This window comes from Camelus dromedarius, chromosome 4 (genome assembly GCF_036321535.1).
Source record: "Camelus dromedarius isolate mCamDro1 chromosome 4, mCamDro1.pat, whole genome shotgun sequence".
Taxonomy (NCBI): domain Eukaryota; kingdom Metazoa; phylum Chordata; class Mammalia; order Artiodactyla; family Camelidae; genus Camelus; species Camelus dromedarius.
This window is the reverse complement of record NC_087439.1, coordinates 72,423,935-72,444,862: the sequence shown is the minus strand read 5'-3', so window position 1 is coordinate 72,444,862 and position 20,928 is coordinate 72,423,935. Positions and strand designations below refer to the sequence as shown.

The 20,928-nt window shown below is 34.8% G+C and overlaps 1 protein-coding gene across 1 annotated transcript; it reads right to left on the bottom strand.

The window, feature by feature from the left end:
* Positions 1 to 3,503: 3,503 nt before the first annotated feature.
* Positions 3,504 to 20,915, bottom strand: TYW5 (tRNA-yW synthesizing protein 5). The gene is made up of 8 exons (XM_010991947.3): positions 20,771 to 20,915; positions 15,776 to 15,930; positions 11,638 to 11,707; positions 9,289 to 9,333; positions 8,401 to 8,538; positions 6,606 to 6,693; positions 6,105 to 6,221; positions 3,504 to 4,064 (listed from the first exon to the last, which is right to left on the bottom strand). Exons 1-8 carry the CDS (start codon positions 20,846 to 20,848, stop codon positions 3,808 to 3,810), a joined length of 948 nt encoding a protein of 315 aa, XP_010990249.1. The 5' UTR covers positions 20,849 to 20,915; the 3' UTR covers positions 3,504 to 3,807.
* Positions 20,916 to 20,928: the final 13 nt, after the last annotated feature.

The following is a 20,928-nucleotide window of genomic DNA, read 5'->3' as shown; positions in this document are numbered from 1 at the left end:
CTGAGGATACAATACAGACAAAACAGTCCCAGCATGTGAGTGTGGGAATGTGTAATAGACTGACTTCAGTGGTAAAATATGAAACAAAAGGTATTATTCTTCAAAGAGCTGTTCTGTTATACTTCATTTAAGAGATAAACGCTTTAGAGGATAAGATCTACATGTAGGTAGACCTTCTCTGCAAATTAACGTTGCTCTTTAGAGGCAGAGAGGCCAAGCAGCTCTTGGCGGTAGAGACAGGCAGTCACTTAGGATGGTCATTTTAGTATCCCATTTAATGGAACTTGAAAAAACAGAATATAACTTAGGTGTATGTAAGACACCCAAACACCAGTGGCCTGTATGCTTGAAACAAGATTGTAGGGTAACACCAGAGATAGGTGGGTGACTGCCAGCCTATGTGAATTCCTCCTGATCACATGTTTTTGAGCACTGCCGGAAGGAAGCACAGCAGCACAGGTCCAACTCCATTCAGATGTGCTTTCCTGCTTCCTGCCTTTTTTTTTTGGTCAGCTTCTTAGATTCAGCTTCCATGTGTGTTGGCAACTCTAGATAGGTAAGAAAAGCCTTATTACTAAGGTTCTTTCCAAATGTTCACATAGCTGCTGTTCAAAAGGATGGAAAGAGAGAAAATAAGCCATATTGATTTTGTTTCCCTTGTTTTGATAATTCATCAAAGTGAAAAGTTTGAAACCACTGAATAAAAAGAATTCCAATGTAATTATGTACCATGGCAAATACTGTTAATGTTTGTGAGAAGATAGTAATTAGTCTAAACATGTACTTTTAATATTTTGAATATATATCAAGAAAAAGAAAAAAATTAAAATACATAACTGCAGATTCCAGTCTGCCCACCTACTTGTCTAACCTCGGAGGCGATCACTATCACTGGTTTCTTCTGTATCCTTGCAGAGATAATTCTGTGCATGTACAAGTAGGTGTTTACTTAAGTATACCTTTAACACAAATGGATGGCATCATTACTGCACCCATAGTTTCAAACCTTTTTCTCACTTAATTACCTTGGGGTAATACCTTGCCAGTACATACCTACACCTGTCTCATTCATTGGCTATAGTATTCCATTTTTATATTACACTTTGCTGTTTACCTGTTCATTAGTTCATCAGTTCATTAGTCTTAACTTTTATCCTTTGTGTAGCAAGCAGCACAGTGAGAAGTTTTGCTAGCAAAAAAAAAAAAAAAATCCTTTGTGCCCTAACTATAGCCAAAGAATAACTATATGATATATTCATAAGTATTTGAGATGAGCTACACTTAAGGGAGAAAGAATGGAGAATTACTAATCTGGTCACAACTGTAATTCCAGTTTCTATCACCCATCTGTGTGAGCCTGGACAATCATTTAAGCAATCTGGATTGATTACATGATTTCTGAGATCCCTTTCAGCAATAAAATTCTAAGATTTGGAATTCTTGAGAAGTTGCAGCTAACACATATTGTGTAATATTTGATACATGAAAAACACATCTCACTTGGTCTTAACCAGGCAGGCAAAAAAGATGGAACTATTTTGCACTTAAAATAAAAGACCTGAACATTAAAAATTAGGATCAGGAAAATAATTTTAAAACTTCCCAAAGGTTTCATCTCATTTTCCAGATACTATATATGTATTTTTTATTTTTAATGGAGGTACTAGGATTGAACGCAAGACCTCATGCATGCTAAGCACATGCTCTATCACTGAGCTATTACCCTCCTCCCCAGAAATAAAAATTTAATATTGCAACAGGAACTACCTTAAATCTCTCAGCAAAGGAGGAATTAAATGGAAGCTAGCACCAGCCATCAAGTATGTGCCTGCCATTGAACTATCTTACTTATTTTTGTAGCAACTTATAAAGTACAAGTTTTAAAGATGAGAAAAATAAGCTTAAAGATTAAGTTCATTTAACTTGCGTAAGGTCATCCAGTTTATTTTCCAAATAAACTGAATTAAAATGAATATTCATTAGCCAAATTGTAATCTGTTTTACTTCCTAGTTTTCTACATTACTCTGTACATGTGTATTTTGCATGGATTCTCTTACCGTTTAAAAAAAGGGGGCTTATTAAAGAGCTGACTATAAATACTGTTCAAACTAACAGGGTTTTTTTTTTTTTTTTCTTTTTCTTGCCTAAGGAAAAGGAATCATTAAAGAAGTTTTTGGTTAACCTAAGAAATAACCAAAGATCAAAATCTAATAATTAGATCTGGCTAATAAACCAATTCTTTTTCTGACAGACCTAACTTCTGTTACCCTAACTTCAATCTCTCTTCCCAGAGATACCAAAGAAGTTGAGAACAATTTTTTATATAATTTTCCTTTCTTTTTTGTTGTAATTTGCTTTTTATATCTGAAATTAATCCAACTCCAAACACAGAGTATGAGTGGATGAATTCTTTTTTAATAGAGAAAATTTTCTCCGTAATTAAAATGCACTAAATTGACGTACTCAGATGCTTTAGATGGGCATATTTATATTCAGTAACTGTATTTGGTCTTTCTTCAGTGACACTGCAATATAATTACTAGGTGCAAAACAAAGAATGGCACAGATCCATAGACAATGGCTTATTGTCTTCAATGATGACAACATTACTGGGATCTCTCATGTATTCGTTCTTAAAAAAAAATCTAATTTAAAAAAGAATAGTGGAATACATTTAGTGGGGAAAACTTGAATTAGGTTAAAGTTTAACTGTAGGTATAAATGAAAACCGATGTGAATATTTTCTGACATTCAAAAACTGAAAAAAGGGGCAGGCCTGACTTACACAGGATACCAAGAAAGACCAGAATAAGAGCAAACATTTGTTTTGGACAAAACACAAAACTAATAGTCCAAAGTACTATCATGTAATCCAGTTGTTCTCAATCCTGATTATGCATCAGAACAATCTATAAGATCTAGTAAATGATTCCTATGACAAACTCCAAACACAGTATCCACAAAGGTGAGGCCTAGCCATCTGCATGTTATAAAAAGCTCAAAAGATTAATGTAGTAGACACTGTGCTTGCCCACATTTTTTCCTTATCAGAATTCTGATTTTAAAAACTATCCATTCTGCCCCATGTATATATATATACACCTCATGTGTCTCAGAGGAAGCAGATTCTACTTTCAGCTCCAGCAGACCCAAATGACCTAAGGGTTACCCATATCCTCTACCAGTGACTGGGTCAAGGATGGACAGGTCTAAGCCCCTTTAGATCAATGAGACCCAAGCATCTGGTGGCAAATCTTGGGAAAGCTTTTGCATATTAAGAGAGGGCCCCTGGCATCCTGCCTGACTCCTCACTGCATGTAAATGAAATTGAACAGGGCCCCAACTGCTACTGGCAACCATCCCATGACCAGGAGGGCAGCCAGCCCTAAGATGAAGCCAATGCTGTGGTTGAAAACGGGAGGAAAAAACCAGAGGTTCTTGGTGATGCTACAGAATCACTGGAACAGAAATACTGGAGCCCTTTTTATCAGTAGACTTCATATATAATGATTCAACACATTTTCTTATTGTTTAGGTCATTTAAAGTTAGATTTTCAGTTATTTGCATCTGAAAGCTAAAGAATGGTCCCACTCAGCGTTCTTTCATTCAAAACAGTCTGTATTAAGTAGGTACCAAACAAACAGGCCTTGATACTTATTTAATCTATAAGTCTTAAGATTGATTTATCTTTCCTATTTCAACAAAGAATAAATCTTTAAAAAATAATTTATATCTTATTATACTTTTCCAATATTTGAGCTGAACTGTATTTAAAAGTTTATGTTCATTGCAGTCACTTCATTATTTATTCAAAGTTTTTGCTGTAGGCTTTGTCTTGAATGTGTAAGACCATTCGCCGGGCATAAAAGTCCCTATATTCCTCTGGTAATTCAGCCAGGGTTTTTAAGGCTCTGTCCAAAATTTGTGCAGCTCTTGATGCTGCTGTGGGATCTTTGTTTCCATAGGTATCTGTTTTATCATAGCATTCAGATGGAAGGTGCTTCCAGAAGACATTCACTCCCACTCCAAACTCTTCAGAAATTACATTATGGAACCATAAAGCTGGAGAAATTTTTAAAAAAACAAGTTAAAAATAAAAGCTAGAGTTAAAAAAAAAAAAACCCAAAATGTCAGTGAAATATCACGAATTGCATATAGCCAATGCAAGAAATAATTCTTGTAACTAGATCCCTTCGTTAGCACACTCCCAGCTTTTAACAGAATCATTTTAACTTTTATGAATTGCCAACCAATTTAAAGTGTCAATAGCATAACTCTACATTTAAAACCTTTGGAAGCAGCAATTTTTCCTTTTAACTTGAAAGGCATAATAAAGTTCTATTTGTTTTATGGTTCTATAATTTGGGGCTGTGTTTTGTGTTACTTGTTTACACTTCCTGAGTCACACAACCACATCAAAAGTATTTATTTTTTATACACAGAACATTTCAATTATTTGAGTATCTTTGACCTTTTCTGACTCAGTACAGTACTTTTATTCTCAAAGACTTCCTGTTCAAACTGCAGATGGTTTCCTAACTTGCTTAAATTTGCATTCATTGTAACCTCCTCAGTTTTATCCTTCTAATGCAATTATAATCACTGTATTTTTTCAGCTTCTTTACAATAAGTATATAAAACTAAAGCAAATATTTTGGTGGTGGAGAGGATGAGTAAACTTTTATCACATAGCTAATTAATATTTTACTTCCACTAGAAAGTTTACTTCTTTGTTTTCAATTGAGCCCTAAACATTTTCAAAATATAGGTGCTAAAGGAATACTAAAGCAGTGCCACGTAAAGATGAAATACCAGTCACATCAGGAGAGGTCTAATCTTATGAAAGGGAGAAGGGAAGATGTACAACACGCCAAATTTTAGAAACAAACTCATTCTAAGAGGGCTCTAGGAAAAACAAAAGCTTAAAATATTTTGATTTACAAACTAGTTTTCAAACATGGTTTTAATCTAACTACTTTTTCTTTCAAAATATTTTTTTACTTATTCAAAATAACAGAAACAAAGCTAACCATTCTGTTAAATTTAAATCCAAAGATGGGACTTACACTTTTTTTCAAAATACATGCAAATAAATGTTCAGTATTTCTGGTTTTGTTTTGTTTTCCTTTTTTAAAGTTGTGTACAGAATAAGGGAAAACCGTATAGCCCTTAACATCCTCTCAAGATACAAAACACCAAAATGCAAGTAATGGCAATGGATTTAAAAAATAGTGTGCTAGTTGTTTTCAATGAATAAAAGAAGTCAATGTATCAAATTTTTACACATAACTATGGGAAGGACATTTTATCAGGCCCTTTGGGGAACACAATGATTTAACAAGACATGGTTCCTTGTCCTCAAAGAATTTATAATCTAGCCCCAAATGAGATCATCATATTTTTATTAATACTTTTTAAACTTAATCACTGAAAAGAGCTATTAATGATTATAAATATATTAACTTAGATACAGAAAATACAATTATAGACATAGAATTTGTTAATGAACCTCTTTAATCTTAATTATGATTTTTATAATCAGGTATTCAGTTTGCACAATTATAGATGTTAAGATCACTGGTTACTAACAACTACTAATGCCTATTTACCGTTTAAAGAAATTAAGTGACACTAATTCAGACTACAGAAAAATAATGCATACCAAAGACATCACAGATGATGAGATTACAACATTTTGATATTTAATAAAGTCTCTAATCTGTGTTGGCTCTGAAATATATTTACTATTTCTTGGTAAATACTTAAGTGACATAGTTCTACAATGTGTAAATTTTAAAAATAAAAAGATTTTAAAACAACCACCAGGTACAATTTTTTCTCAGTATAAAGTATCTTGCTTAATATCTTTTAATAAAATAACTTAAGAGTATAGTATTACTTTATAGGTTGTCTTTGAAAAACAAGGCTTAATTTTATAAGAATTTACCTAAGCATACTTTAAATACACAGACATTTTGTGTATAAAAATCATCTTGTATAGGACAGGATACATATAAAAAATATACTTTTGCAAATCATAGTGGATGAATGACAGAGTACAGATGTTATAAACAGCAAATTACTGAGGTCTAGAACTCTTACCAGGAATGAATAATACATCTCCAGCTTTGAGGGAACATTCGTACCATCTTGCCTTGGAAAACAGTGGATATTTAGCTAAGTCTGGGTTATCTATATTCAGTACTTCTGATTTAGTACCTGAAAAGTTCCAAAAAATAATAATAATATAGATTGAGTAAAGTTAGCATTTTTTTAAAAAACAGTAACCACAAATATAAATTTGAAAAAGTAATTTTTTCTGTATGGTTACTTACTGTACCCATTACTATTCTCCTAAAATCTAAGATAATTCTCAGTGACTCAGCCTTTATTTATAACCACTGACATCCAAGTAATTAAGATAATTTGGAAATCTCATTCTTCAGATAGCCTATCATCACATGTATATACGTACACGGAGAATACAATACATCACAATTAGGAAGAAGCCCTAAAAAGTTTTTCTATGACAATGAAGAAACTTCTAAAAAAGACTAATTGAATAAAAGAGACTTTAGAAATACAAACTTAAAAAAATAGTACCTGATAAATATAAATATTGGGCATCTCGGGGACTGAACAGTACAACACGCTTTTTTCCTGTCACTTGTATTAAGAAGTTATCCATTACCTGAAGATAAATAAGAACTTAATGATAACCAGTTATCTAAAATTCAAATAAACAGACCCAACAGTATTCCAAACAGTTAACTGCAAATCCTATCCTTTAATAAAAACCTGACTCACTACCTAAAACTCTCATGGTAATATTTTAACAACGAAAACATTTACATTCCAAACAAAACTGTGGCTTTATTACAGACATTTCGGCAGCACTGCCTTACCATGGGAAATCTGAAGTCAGACCTGCTTTGCCCCACCATTATGACAATGAATGTTGCTACACCTATTTGAGGCTCCCTTTGTAAGTATCTATTTTATGTCTCTGTCAAGGAATGCTATAAGGCCGACATCAGACAACAGACTGAAAGCACTTAGCACTTAGGTGTTGGGAAAGTACATGGTTCTGCTGTTGCAACCATCGCTAAACCCTCCCACCGTACAGCCAACCATAATTTGATTATAGGTGTGAATCTTGATTTCCAAATTATTTCTATAGACTGTGACTTGGCAAATTTTCTTGATGAACTAATTAATGGAGTTTTCCTATGTATGTAAGGGTACACTGCATTAGTAAAAATTTTGAAAAATGTTAAAAAGGCAGAGCTACCTACTTCTCAGCTAAAGAATTAAAATATATACTAAGCAAGATATATTCATGATTATGTATATATTACTTTTACCTAAGCATTTCTCCTTTTACCACTAACCCTTGACTTATATAAACTTTTAACTGCGTAACTGGAAGTTCTTTGACTTATTTTTATTTTCAATTTAAGAAAAGCTTTATAAAGGGATACTACATAAAATTTTAAAAAGTTATTGACTTTAGTTAAAAATGTATGAATTATCACATCATTTTCTCACATTATCATTCATATAAATAAAATCTTAAAAAAAAAACCTAAGACTTTATATATCTATCTCATTTAATTATAGAGCTATGTTAAAATCCTCCCAAGAGGTCCTCAGCTGAATTATACAACGCATTTATAAAACCTTATTACATCTGATTTAGAATTTTTAAAAATATTCTTTTATCTTTAGAAACCTATTAGGTATTGCTTTAAAGCCTTCTAAATTTCTCCACCCAACACCAAACCAAACACAATACTGTTTTTAGGTATTTATATGCATATATTTAAGCAAATAAAATTATAACACCATAGAATAAATGAATGATCAAGATCAATATTCTACACATCTTGCTGCTCAATAGTTTACATTTGACATTCTCAAGGGATATATATCCTAAGACCTTCAGATACCCCCAAATTCTCATAACTAGAAATGGCTCTCCACAAGCTTCCGCCTTTCTCCTAAATAAAGGTTCCATTCAGTCATGTGTATGTCAACATCCTCACAGATCACAAACTTAACACTTTTTCTACTTTCACAATTTTCCCCCTCATCTGGTGCCCATTTTTCACATTTAAAAAAACTACTTTATAAAATTTAGTAAATATATAATGAACTAAAAACAAGACCACAGGGAAATGCAAATGTGAGAAACTAACTAGGCTTTGGCATTAGCTAAATAAATAATTCACTCCTATACTACCGCCTTGCAGAGCACCCGTTTTCAAATTTCGTATTTCAACAAATTATATGTTAAAGATCTTTGGGGTAGCCTACAGAAAGTTAAAACTGTGAATATTAAGTCTATAAATTCTAAAGGGCTATTGTAGTTTTAAAATTTCTCATTTATGTATCATACATCATAGTGGGTCCAAAGCTGTAACCCTGGTGAGCTAATTCGAAAAACACTGGAAAAGAACTGCTCTTCTTTGAAGAATTGTGGAAACTTAATATCTCCTTCCAATAAAGGAAACTGCTTTCTGATATCTGCAACATCCTGCATTGAAAGAAACACAGGGAGAACTTTAATTATAAATACAATATTGGCATAATGGTTACTTTATCTAAGGCTGCCAACAGAACCCATATTAAGGAGGAATGGGGCAAAACTGTTTGTTCACTGCTTTAAAATATTAGGATGTCATAGTCAACACATGATCTTTCTTTTTTTAAAATTTTCTTTCTTTATTTTTTATTCAAGTACAGTCAGTTATAATGTGTCAATTTCTGGTGTACAGCACAATGTCCCACTCATGATCTTTCAAATGAAGGAATGACAGACTGCGGAACAAGACTGCAGATTCAACAATATCACTATTGTTAAGCTTAATATGCTTCATTAATAGAAAAGTTCTTCCTACTTTAAGCAAGAATCATATAATTGTCATTTACTCTAATATTAAGTACTTTAAGTTTAGAAGTCATCAGCTTGAATGTTAACAGCTATGTAAAGCCTGTGGGTTCTACTAAGAGAGAAGACTAAAAGAAGGTAACGAAATTACGGTGTCATGAAGGGAAAAAATATAATCTGACTTGATCATTTTAGAGACCACTACTTAATACTGTGTCCATATTAATTTGACTCTGAATACATATCAAAGCTTATATAATGAATTATTCAGGACTTTATAATTATTTTAGGTTATATTTTATTAGCTGAATGGCCATCTGTATAAAATACAGTAGAATTAGTTTCTTAATTGTGGAGATATTAGAGTAGATGACTCTTTACATTCAGAATTCTTACCTTTCTAGGGTCTTCTCCAAGTGATCGAAGATAGTACTTCTCATCCTTAAATATTCCGAAGAAAAATAATAACAGTGTTCACTTAAAAATATGAGAATGCAATCTAACCCAGTTAAGTCATTTTTGAAAAAGTTGTTTTCTTACCCTTTCTACTAATGCTCTCTGGTGGCCATATGAAGAACTGTTTTTATTTGCTGCTTGTAATAATGACTGAATCCACAGAGCATTAGGTAAATTCTAAAGGCAGCACACACATACTACACCTAAAGCCACAATGCTTAATTTAGACTTTATATTCCAAATTAGTTAGGATTTTAACAGTGTCCTAAGACTTAAAAGAATTCTCATTTGTATAGCACACGTGATCTCAGAGTACTGTTGAGGTCCCAAACAGACTTCATGAATACAATACAAATGCAGAACAGAAGCTAAATAAAATACTTTATACTTCCAAAAATAAATTTTTAAAAAAACTGAAACATTGCATTTTATCAAGCTAAGCTTATCTCTGATCACATAATTCTGAAGCCAAATCCTTAACAGTCAGCTCATGTATGAAACAGAAATATGTCATTTCATAGCAGTAAATTTAAGTTGATGCTTTAAGAAACTGTCATTTATAACTTCACTGAGTAGCTCCAATAGGCAACTATTTGAATTATAAAGCATTGTACTGCCTGCATTTCCTGTAAGAATCAGAGAACTGAGATACATCAGGTCAAGCACAGGGGCAGCCCAACTCAAGGACTCTGCCTCTTTTATACCTACACTGACCATTAAAACACAAACTTCTAAATATTTCTTATTTACCTTTACAATATAATACACATCTGGGATCAAAAATTTAATCAAACTCCTAGATTCACTGTTTTTAGAATTTTAACTAGTACTATATCAAATAAGCTTCAGAGACTTATTACTGGCTGAATGGATTTCAAAGTCTGTTCTTCAAAGTTCTAAGGTCTTTCCACCACTTCTAATGTTTCATGATTTCAAAAATTAATTCATGATTTAAAAAATTAATTCATGTGGCAGATACTGAGATGCACCGCTGATCCCCCCACAAGAAAGGATTCATTGTTTAGTTGTAAGGAGTGTGATTAACTTACAGCTGTCAGCTGTTAATTCCTTCAGGTCCACCTCACCCTTTGAACTAAAGGTCATGCTCTTCTTGGGGTAGCCCCAACCAGTGACTAAGCAAGATGGAAAAAGGCCTAGACACTGCTACCCAAGACAGGACTCTTCTAAGAGACATTCTGCTCAGGAGTTCCACACTGAGCTGGCGCAGAGACCGTCGGCTCTGCATCACTGTCTGATGGCTCCCCTACCCAATCCTCTCCTCTCCCTTCACAGGTATTCCCCAATAAAACTTTTGCCCTCCTAATTCCATCTTAGCACCTGCTTTCTCGAGAACCAAACTGACAGTCCATATTCTACTTATTTACACACAACCCCTAATTTTTGGACTTTAATCCCTTTATCTTGTCTGTATTTCTTTTACTTCACTTGACATTTCATGGCTATTTAAATCTGTGCTGCTTCCCTTGGACAGGAAAAGTATCAAAGGGCAACTGAACACATATGTTAAAGCATGGCTAAAAAGTGAAAGAACATTTTTCAGGAATAGCTAATGGACTGTTTTAGTAGACATTCTAGTCATACTATAGAATCACAGAGCTCAGGAGTTTGTAGGGATACTAGTGGATCTAGTGTAAACATTACCTGATGAGAGAACTGTGAAAATGCAGCTCTTTTTGCAACCAAACTGACCACCAGCCCAGCTGTCTCAGATGCAGACAACAGATTTATTCAAAGCTTAAAAAGCAATTTTAAATGTGCTTTTGAGATAACACAGTAAACTTTTTTAAAAAATGTATTTATAAAAGCCTCAATGCCTTATCTCAAGAAATTTAATTGAATTATTTAAAGCTGGATTATAATGTAGGTAAGTAGAATTCTTCTGCATTTAATCCTGAACAAATGTTATAGGAAATACACACAATGAAAATCATGTTGATAATAACAATAATAAAATACAGAAACAGTCTAATAGTAAGATATGAAAATAAAGTTCTCCATTAGTATTTGAACTTAGCATATCAGACCAACACATTTTCAAAGGAAATAATATTAATTGCTAACATTTAGTGTGTAGTTCCTACATCTCAGGCACTGTGCTGTACTCTACAGATTTTATTTAGTTAGTCACAAAAATCTTATGGATCTAATAAATAGCACAGCTACAATATATGGAAGGCTACAGCTCTTACATAGCTAATGTTCTTTGAGAAAATAGCTTAGTATATACATACTAATGCTTTCTTTAAAAAATGTGTTAAAAGCAATTACCTCTGAAATAAAGAATTCTCTATGCTTTTCTTCAGCTGCTCTCTGGACCAACTTGTCAAAAGGTAAAGTTCTGAAATAAACGCAAAAGAATCCTTGGACTTAGTAATAATAAATCAACTAGTAACACTCTAGTTACTCTTTCTCTCTATATATATGCTTGTTGGAGTTGGATATGATCTTCTGTTTTATGATATCCATAATTTTTATTATAACCCATTATGTGGAATTCTAAATTTTCAAAATTCATTTAGTGGTAAGCTTACTTGACCTAGGTGGTCTGAAGTTTTGATTTCAAAAATTAAAGATTTTTAAATATGGTACAGAAGGATTCGTCTCATGTTAATATACTCCTATTCCAAGCTGCTGTTGGAAATACACAAAATTTCAAGCTGTTATTGTTACCAATTTTCAAGTATCATGGCAAAAAAAAAAAAAAGACACAAGAAGTCTTGTGATGAATGGGACAAACTGCTAGTGCTCCTTTGGAAGAGACAACAGGCAAATGGTCCAATGAATACAAAGTCCCTCCCCCTCTCACCAATCTTCCTGCCTTCTGGCACTACCACACAAAACTTCTCTCATCCTCTTGCACCATTGTCTATCATTTCAGGGCTCCTGAGGAATAGCTCAAGAAGAAACCCAGTAGCGACCAAGTTTTATTCTTCTTCAATATTTCTGCCCAAATACCCATCTCCTGTCATCCTGGTGAACAGGGCTAAACATCATAGAAGGAAAGTTTGTTTCCTTATCTCTCTTGAGCCTGGAGGGCTATCTTTTCTCTAGGTCATTCTATCCCTTCAACCTTCTAAAATCAAAACTGTTCACTGCCAGAAGAGGATACCTTATCAGGAACATCGAGACAGTGAAGTCTTCAAAAGCATCTGAGGCAAAACACTCCCCTCTCCTCCTGCACTGCACTCCAGCCTCCACACCTCTGATTAAGAGTTGTAACCTTTCACTGTTACTACCAAATGTCTTTCCACTTGAAATCTGTACTGAGGAGGTGAAGAGAAAGGGTTAGCCCTTTCTCCTCTGTAAGATGACCTTGCAATGTTTTCCTAGAAACATACTGGGTTAAGATAAATGTGAAATATCAGCTGTTAGATCAAGTAATGTTGTTTATTATAAAAATCACCCTTGACTGGTGAATTATATCTGGACTAGAAGGGCTGTTAATCGACTACAAACACTTGTTAGGAAGCAGAGGATTTGGTGTCCCTGTGTGCAATATAATTTAGTAACTGAGTATGTACCTAGAAGCTAAGTTCATGAGCCGTTTCACGTTAGTGGTTTCTGTGGACTATGTGGCTTAACAAAGCTAGTCTTGCCTCTAGTCTTGCGCCCTTCTAAGTAAGCTGTCACTCGGTGAGCCAAAAAGCAGAACCTGGATTGGTGTAAGCACTCTCACTGATACTATCCTGCCAGAATGCTGTTTCCTGCCTTGTATCCTTTTGCAAAGCTAAGTGGATCTGATGACAGATTATGAACTAGTGGGTGTCAATGTGAATTTGAGGACACTGCTGATAATTCTGTAGAGTGAGCACAGCAACAGAGAAGAAAGGAGTCTGTCATCTACTCAGACCAATCTCCTACTATAGTTTCTGCCTAATAATATCAACAAATGTATTTGTTCGGTGTTTTCCATCTCTGACCTCACCATTTACCCTTCACTCTTAGCAAAGCATCTTTGAAGAGTTTGGGAACAATGTGGAAACCTCTCTGGCCCAGAGCTACCTCTGTAATTGGTGTAGTTTCCAGGGTTTGCTTTTTAACTAGAGAACCTCAGACCTTTACAAGAACAGGCAGATAGAGTAGCTCAGTCCAGAGAATCAGAATGTGGTTGCCTCCAGCAACCTTCTCCCTTAGGTAGTGTCAGAGCTTCTGCAAAAGCAAAGCTGAGAGGTGGGGAAATGAGGTTATATGAATTGCGAAATTCCTTGGCCTTGAGGTCTTATCTATGCATAGGATAGATGCAAAAAGAAGGGCATCTGATACAGAAGTTCCACCTGTCTGGACTGACACACAGACTGGTAAGGGCGGTAGTATCAAAGAAGGGTTAGAATCATTAGGACTCCATGGAGTCAGGGAAATTTGAGTACAAGTTCTGGTTCCATCATTTCAAGCTATACAACCCTGGGTCAGTTATTTAACACTTTCAAGCTTCCATTTTCCCATCTGTGTAATTATTATTTAAAAAATCTACTTCACAGATTGTTCTGAAGTTTAAATGAGTAATCTAGGATGCCTGATAAAGGACAGATGGTGGGGTTAATAACAATAATATGGCAGCATGCAAGTAGTTACCAACATTTAGAAAAAGAAGAAGAAAAATTAGGTACTGTCCTGCTCCCCATTTTGGAAAGGCTGCTTTGCAAAATCAAGATTAGGAATGACGAAAGTACAATACACAATGAAAACAGGACGATGACAGGAACTAGATGATGTGATAAGTAGAAGCAGCAAACCAAAGTTTATATAAGATTCAGACTTAAAAAAAAATCTACGACCATGAGAATGCCAACACTACACAAGGCTCTTTTTTTTCATAGTATACTGTCTCTGGAAGACTAGTGAGAGGTAGTAAGAGGAAAGAAATCAAAGCTAAGACTTGGAAACATACTTATCTTCAAATGTTCAATAAGCAAAAATGCAACCTTAAACTGAAGTGATAATAATGATACACGTGTGTAGGATTTCTCAACTTTCTAGCCCCTCTTTGGCCTAGATGCCTCCCCTCTTTCCTACTCCCTGACAACTGCCAAAAATGACCAGATCTATTTTCTTTCTTCCTCTAAGAAAATAATCTTGCAATTCTTTAGTAGCTGTAGTGAAAGGCTTGGAGGAAGCTGGGTTAGGAACTATTACATAATATATGCGCTTCAAAAACATGTTTTGAAAAGTTTATAGGACATGACACAATATCAAGGCAATTCAAGATGAAGTTTCAATACCCACTTGTTAAGGCACTGGGCTCCCCGAAAAATAAACATCATTAACTGCAGGCTGAAAAATGCTCATCATTCCACCACTTTCTTCCACTTTTGTGATTTAATAAAAAATGAAAAGTTCTTACAACTTGGAAAAACTTATGGCAATTAAATTCAATTAATGGCCTATTAAAAACTGAAACTATAATGGTGAATATTCAAAGGATCAAAAACCGAGAAATGCTTTGGCAGGCTGCTATATGAGCTTGGAAAAGTCTAATGAGAAAAGAATGCCCCTGGACATTAGAAGCTCTGTTTAACTCATCTCCAAACTCTGGAAGGAACAGTAAGAGCTACCTTTCTTTAAAAATCAGTCTTTTGTGAACGACATGGTTTTTCAATAGACTGAATTTGCTGGGAACTGCACGTGCTCAGAATTTGAAAGTTGTTTGTTTTTAAATTTAACATTTTTAATGAAATTCAAGGGATTAACTCATGGGAATAAATAGTGTATTAAATCTATAAGACTTAAGATTAAGATTACAGTCTTTAAGCTTTCAAGTTTAAACATTCAGCAGCTTTTAAGTATTTCTTACTTTTAAAGATCCCAAGGCATGAAATGGTAACCATTAAAGTTATTTTGTGAAAGGAGAACTTTTTTTAAAGTTATCCAAGTTGATGAAAGATTATACCAAACATAGCAACCACTTGTCCTATATTTCTGGAAAGGGCAGAAAAAAAACATGAGCTTGTACTTATCTAAAAACAATTTGGAATTAGAAAATGTTCCAAAAATAAGAGCATTTAAATTCAAAATAGGTTATGAAGAAAAACCTGAGAATTTACTACTCTAGATAACAATTACTATTGTGGGAGGATCAACTAATTAATTAAGCACTGAATGAATACTGCACACCCAACTTTAGATGTAATCTAACTCGAGTTACAAAAATGCCCTGTTCCCTCCATGACTCCAGGAGGTATTGGGCATACACTCTTATTTTAAAAATGGTCTTTGTCTTTGTATAATTATGTAAGCTCAGAATTCTCGTCTTTCAAAAGCCATTCTTTAAAAATCAGTAAGCTATGCCATGATTATATCAAACTAGACAAATGAGGAAATGCCATTTGGTCTTTGTACAATGCAAAAATACCTTAAATGTTTAAAAAAAGTTATCTGTATCCCCAGAGTAAACCTCAGAAGAAAATACCTATATACAAAGTTCTTACTAATGAAGTCCATCTGGGCAACTGCAGCAACATGAATCTTCACCTCTTTCCTCCCTCCGACTTGGCTTAGGTAATCCACTGTCCATTTGCTTGTACATGCCCCCAAATCAATTCCTTCCAACACTAGAGGCTTTCTCTGTAAGTGTGGAAAAAACACAATAAAAAATTAAGGAAAACCAAGAATATAGCAGGAGTTGTATTTGGTAATAAAAGGACAAAAACAAATAAGAAATGATTCTTGAGCCCAAGATGCTCAAACGTAAACTTTTTGGTAATTTATGCTGTAACTGAAACAGGAGGAGCACCCATGTAATATAATTAGAACAAAATTTCAGCAACAAAACCAAACAAAACAGCAGTAGCATTGTAAGCTTAGGAACAAGAGAAATCTCAACATTATTTAAAACATCTTCATGAGTGTTATGTATGACAAAAAATACAAATGATTAAAATTTGTACTTAATATCAAATATTGTTTGTAATTATTCAATACCATTCTAAACTTACGGAAAAGTTGCAAGAACATTATAAAGAATTCCCATATACTATTTACTCTGATTCACCAGCTGTTAATTTAACATTCTGCCCCACTTACTTTACCATTTGCTCTCACTCTCACCATGTGTGTATAGAGAGAGACATATTAAAGATAATTTAATTTTTTTCTGAACTATTTCAGGGTAAATTGCTGATATCATGATCCTTTATCTCTAAAATTCGAGTATATTTTCTGAAAACAAAGACACTCTTTTACATAACCACAGAATACTTATCAAAATTATATTTAACACTGATATAATACTTAAGTCTGTACCTAAATTTTGCTAATTGTCTTTATAACAGCCTTTATATTTTTCCTATTTCTGAGATGTCACATTGCATTTAATTACTGTATCTTTTAATCTGAAACAGTTCCTCAGACTTTTTCTTCTAAGACCTTGACATTTTTGACTAGCACAGGCCAGTTATTTTGTAGACTGCCCTTCAATTTGGGAGTATCTGATGTTTCCTCATGATGAGATTCAAGTTATACACTTCTGGAAGGAATGTTGTGCCCCTCTCAGTGCAACATGGGAGGTGGCACACAATATTTTCCCTATTATTGTGATGTTAATTTTTATCAACTGCCTAAATCAAGGATTGCTATGATGAGTGTAAAAACTGTGATTTTAAAAAACCACTCTATCATCTTCTACGTGTGCTAGGCGATATTCTAAAGTCAAAATCAGTTCTAATTTCTCCATTCATTTTATTCACTGAGCTATAATCTACAGGATATAATTTTCATGCTCAAATTATCCCAGATTTGTCCAGTAAGAGCCCCTTCAAGCTGGCTCTTACGACTTTTTACCTGAGCACTTCAACACTTTATGGCAAAGTAACACAACCCGGGATCCTTTCACATCTCTGTCCCAGCCCTATAATCATTTCTTCTAGTGGGGAATGCTAGTTAGAAACCATGATCTGGGTGCTAGTACCACACTGTACTGATTTCTTTAGCTTTATAGTAAATCTTAAAGCTAGGTAGTTTAAGTCCTCCAACTTTGTTCTCTTTCAAGTTTGCTTTGGATATTCTGGGGCCTTTGCTTTTCTCCCAGCACAGTTTTTAAAGTGAAAAGTTTTTCTTTATTTTGGATCATATCCAAAGCACCCTTCTTTACTGACCTCTAAGTAGAAAGGAGCAATGTGTTCATTGCCATTGGTGTGTCATTACTTCTAGTTCTTCTCAGGGGACAGAGTTAGGAAGTACATGAAGGTGTGTATATTCTCACTCCCTCCTCCCCAAATATACACACGCCACATATGCATATAATTATGTCTATTCCTCTCTCTCCATATATACTACAAACACAAGTGCAATTAATGGATGTATGACGAACCATATTTCCAATACTGATACCTCTGAATTCTGATCTTATATCACAAGATTTATTCTAACCTTTACTATTAACAAATACATAACCTCCCTTCTCTTAGTGAGAAACCTGGTTCCTATCATCCTCAATGTTTAATCAATTGTACAATCTCAGGAGTCACAATAAGTACTTTTACAATTGTGAAGTCATACCACTATTTAAAAAGCCTACAAACTCGAATTCAGTATTGTTTACAGTTCTTTTTGTTTTTAGACTGAGGCTATATAATCAAAGTACTGTGTTCAAAAGTGGATGGGGGAATGGGAGAGAAGCTCAGTGGCAGAGCGCATGCTTAGCATGCAGGAAGTCCTGGATTCAATCCCCAGTACCTCCACTGAAAAAAAAAGTGACTTGGGGTTACTTCTCTTCTTCCCCCTTACTTAGGTTTATTTGCTACTTTTATATTCTATATTAGAGTTTGATTTTTTAAGAACTATTCCTCATGCTTGTTAGTTTTATTATGACTGTTACTTTAGAATGGAAAACATTAATGGGATCTCCAAAGTCAAAATTAAATAAAAAGGTCCCCACATCTACATTCACCCACCTCGTAATCTCTCATCCCCTATAGATAACCAGTCTCACTGTCTAGCTTACAGTTACTCTATTTCTTTCTTGCAAAGTGATAAAAAATAATAGTATATACCTCCTTATTTCTCCTCTTTTTTACACGAAAAGAGTCTTATTATGAATTTTCACTTGTATTTTGCTTTTTTTTTCAATCTAAAAATATATCCTGGAAATCACTGCTATCAGTTCAGATTATCTCCCTCATTCTTTTCTATGGCTTAGTATACCACAGTGTAAACAATTTAATCAATCAGTATCCTATGCATAGGTTTTTAGGTTATTTGCAATAATGTGCAAATATAATAAACACCAGATATTTTCATACTGTTGGAGGTGTACCCCCAGATTAACCTCCTAAAGAGGACTTCCTATATTAGAAACACATCTGCAGTTTTGTTAGACATGCCAAATTCCCCTCCATGACAGTTGAACCACTTGACATTAAATGTGAGCATGCCAGTTTCTTCACAGACTCACCAAGAGTGTATTATTAAAGCCTTTTGATTTTTGTCTACATGATAGATAAATGGTTTCTCAGTGTAGTTTTAATTTCTCTCATAAGTAAAGTTGAACATCTTTTCATGTGTTGCAGAGGCCATTTTTATCTTTTTGTCAATTGTTCACTTTTTAATCAGATTTTTGACACCTCCTCCCTTAATTTTTAAAAGTTCTTTACACACATGGGCTTTTACTGCCCTTTAATGAAATAAATGTTGCAAATATTTTTCCCAGTTTGTATTTTACATACTCAAATTTTAATCTTTTCTTTTATTATACCTGAGTCATAGTTAAGAAAACCCTTCCACAGAACTGGATTACAGAGACATTTACCCATGTTTTCTTCTAGTACTTAGGAAGTCTGCTTCTACATTTATCTCTGATCCATCTGGAGATTATTCTCATATATGGTGTCAGATATAAATCTAACTTTATCATTTTCTAAATTACTATCCAGTTGTCCAAGCACCATCTATTTAGAAGTTCATCTTTGCCCCAGTGATTTTTAAAATGTCATGTCAATCACATACTAAATTTCCATATGAATGGTAATTTATCCAGAGTCTGGATAAATATGTGTGAGTGTATACATAAGTATATATATGTGTATATACATATGTAACACACACATACATATACATACATACACACACACACACATATATGTGACATTTATCTCCATCCAGACTTTCTATTCTACCCCTCTGGTCTGTCTATTCATGCACCTGTACCACACTGTTGCTTATTAAAACATGTTTAAAAATCTGATAGGACTATACCCCCTCACAGCTTTTCTTCAGTATATCCAAGTAGTAAAGTCTTGTTCTACAATTTAGTTGTTAATTTCTACTTTTATTACATTGTGACAAGAGTGATGTTTGTATTTTATGAAACTCGGTGATGCTCTTTGTGACGTATTCTATGTCTGTTTGGAAAGATTAAATTGCAAAACACTTTTTGCTATGCATGTTACAAAACACTTCCACATACATACATCATTTAATCTTCACAATACTGCCCTGAAGGCATCTTAGACTAACTTGTCCTGCGGTGGGAGTGGGGAGGACAACAACCCACTTAGCACTAGTTCCCGAAATAAATGAAGACTTGAATACTCCCTGTAGGTTGCTAATTTCTGAAGGAAAAAACCTAATTCCTGACTCTTGTGATACTCAAACTGTAGCTCTATAACCACCCTTACAGATGTAAATATCAAGTAAAGTAGCTGGGGAGCAGGAGGCTATCTACCTTGAACAGACTAACTGTAACCTTGTGGGTTTTTTTCTCTAAATATCTTCTGGACTCTTTATTCTCAGTTTTTCTGAAGCCTGGATTCCTCTGCAAAGCACTGCTAGTAAAAACAGTTTTCTCCCCCTTAATATTTTTCTCTGAGTTTTCGGTTAAAGAACTAAGATTCAAATTACACATATAAGGGAGTCGAAAGTGGGAACTAGAACCTACGTTAGTTAGAATCCAAGACCAGTGGAAGTTTTTCGGGGGATTCGGCTCAGTGCAGTGAAAAATTGCTCCTTTGAATTCAGTAACTCGAGTAAACCGACAGGCGCTCATTGCGCCACCAGGGGGGATCCGCGAAACCTCCACTAGAATTTAGGAAGTCGGACTGGAAGATGGGAAGAGTCGGGGGAGGTGGATATTTCCCTTAGTCGCCATGGAAACGGCAGAAGATACCGCGATAGGGCTTATGCAAGGCCGCCCTAAGCAGCGAGAGGTGCTTATTAGGCAAAATATTTCTCGTATTCAGCTCTCCGCCGTCATCCTGCTTCCCTAAAATGTGAAGCAGTTCTCTCTGTAAAATTTAATAGCTGAGCCAGTCAACATCCCCCATGAGCCCTCTCCCTTGGCCGCAGAGTCAACCAGCCGTCTTCAGCCGACAGCAGCCTCGTCCCCACACGCTGGGTAGCAAGAAACCCGTTTGGACCCGCTCGGGTATCCTCTGGCTTCCGGCGGTTCCGTCTCGCGGGAGGGGCTCACCTGAGGGTATAGCTGCTCCATGAATTGCTCCTGCGAAACCCCCTCCAGCCTGGGTACCGGGATGCGACGCCCAGCCATGGTTGCTCGTGCCCGTCCTCTTCAAAGTCCTCGGAACCCCGGCCCCAACGCGTTCCTCCTCGCACGATCCGCCCGGAAAC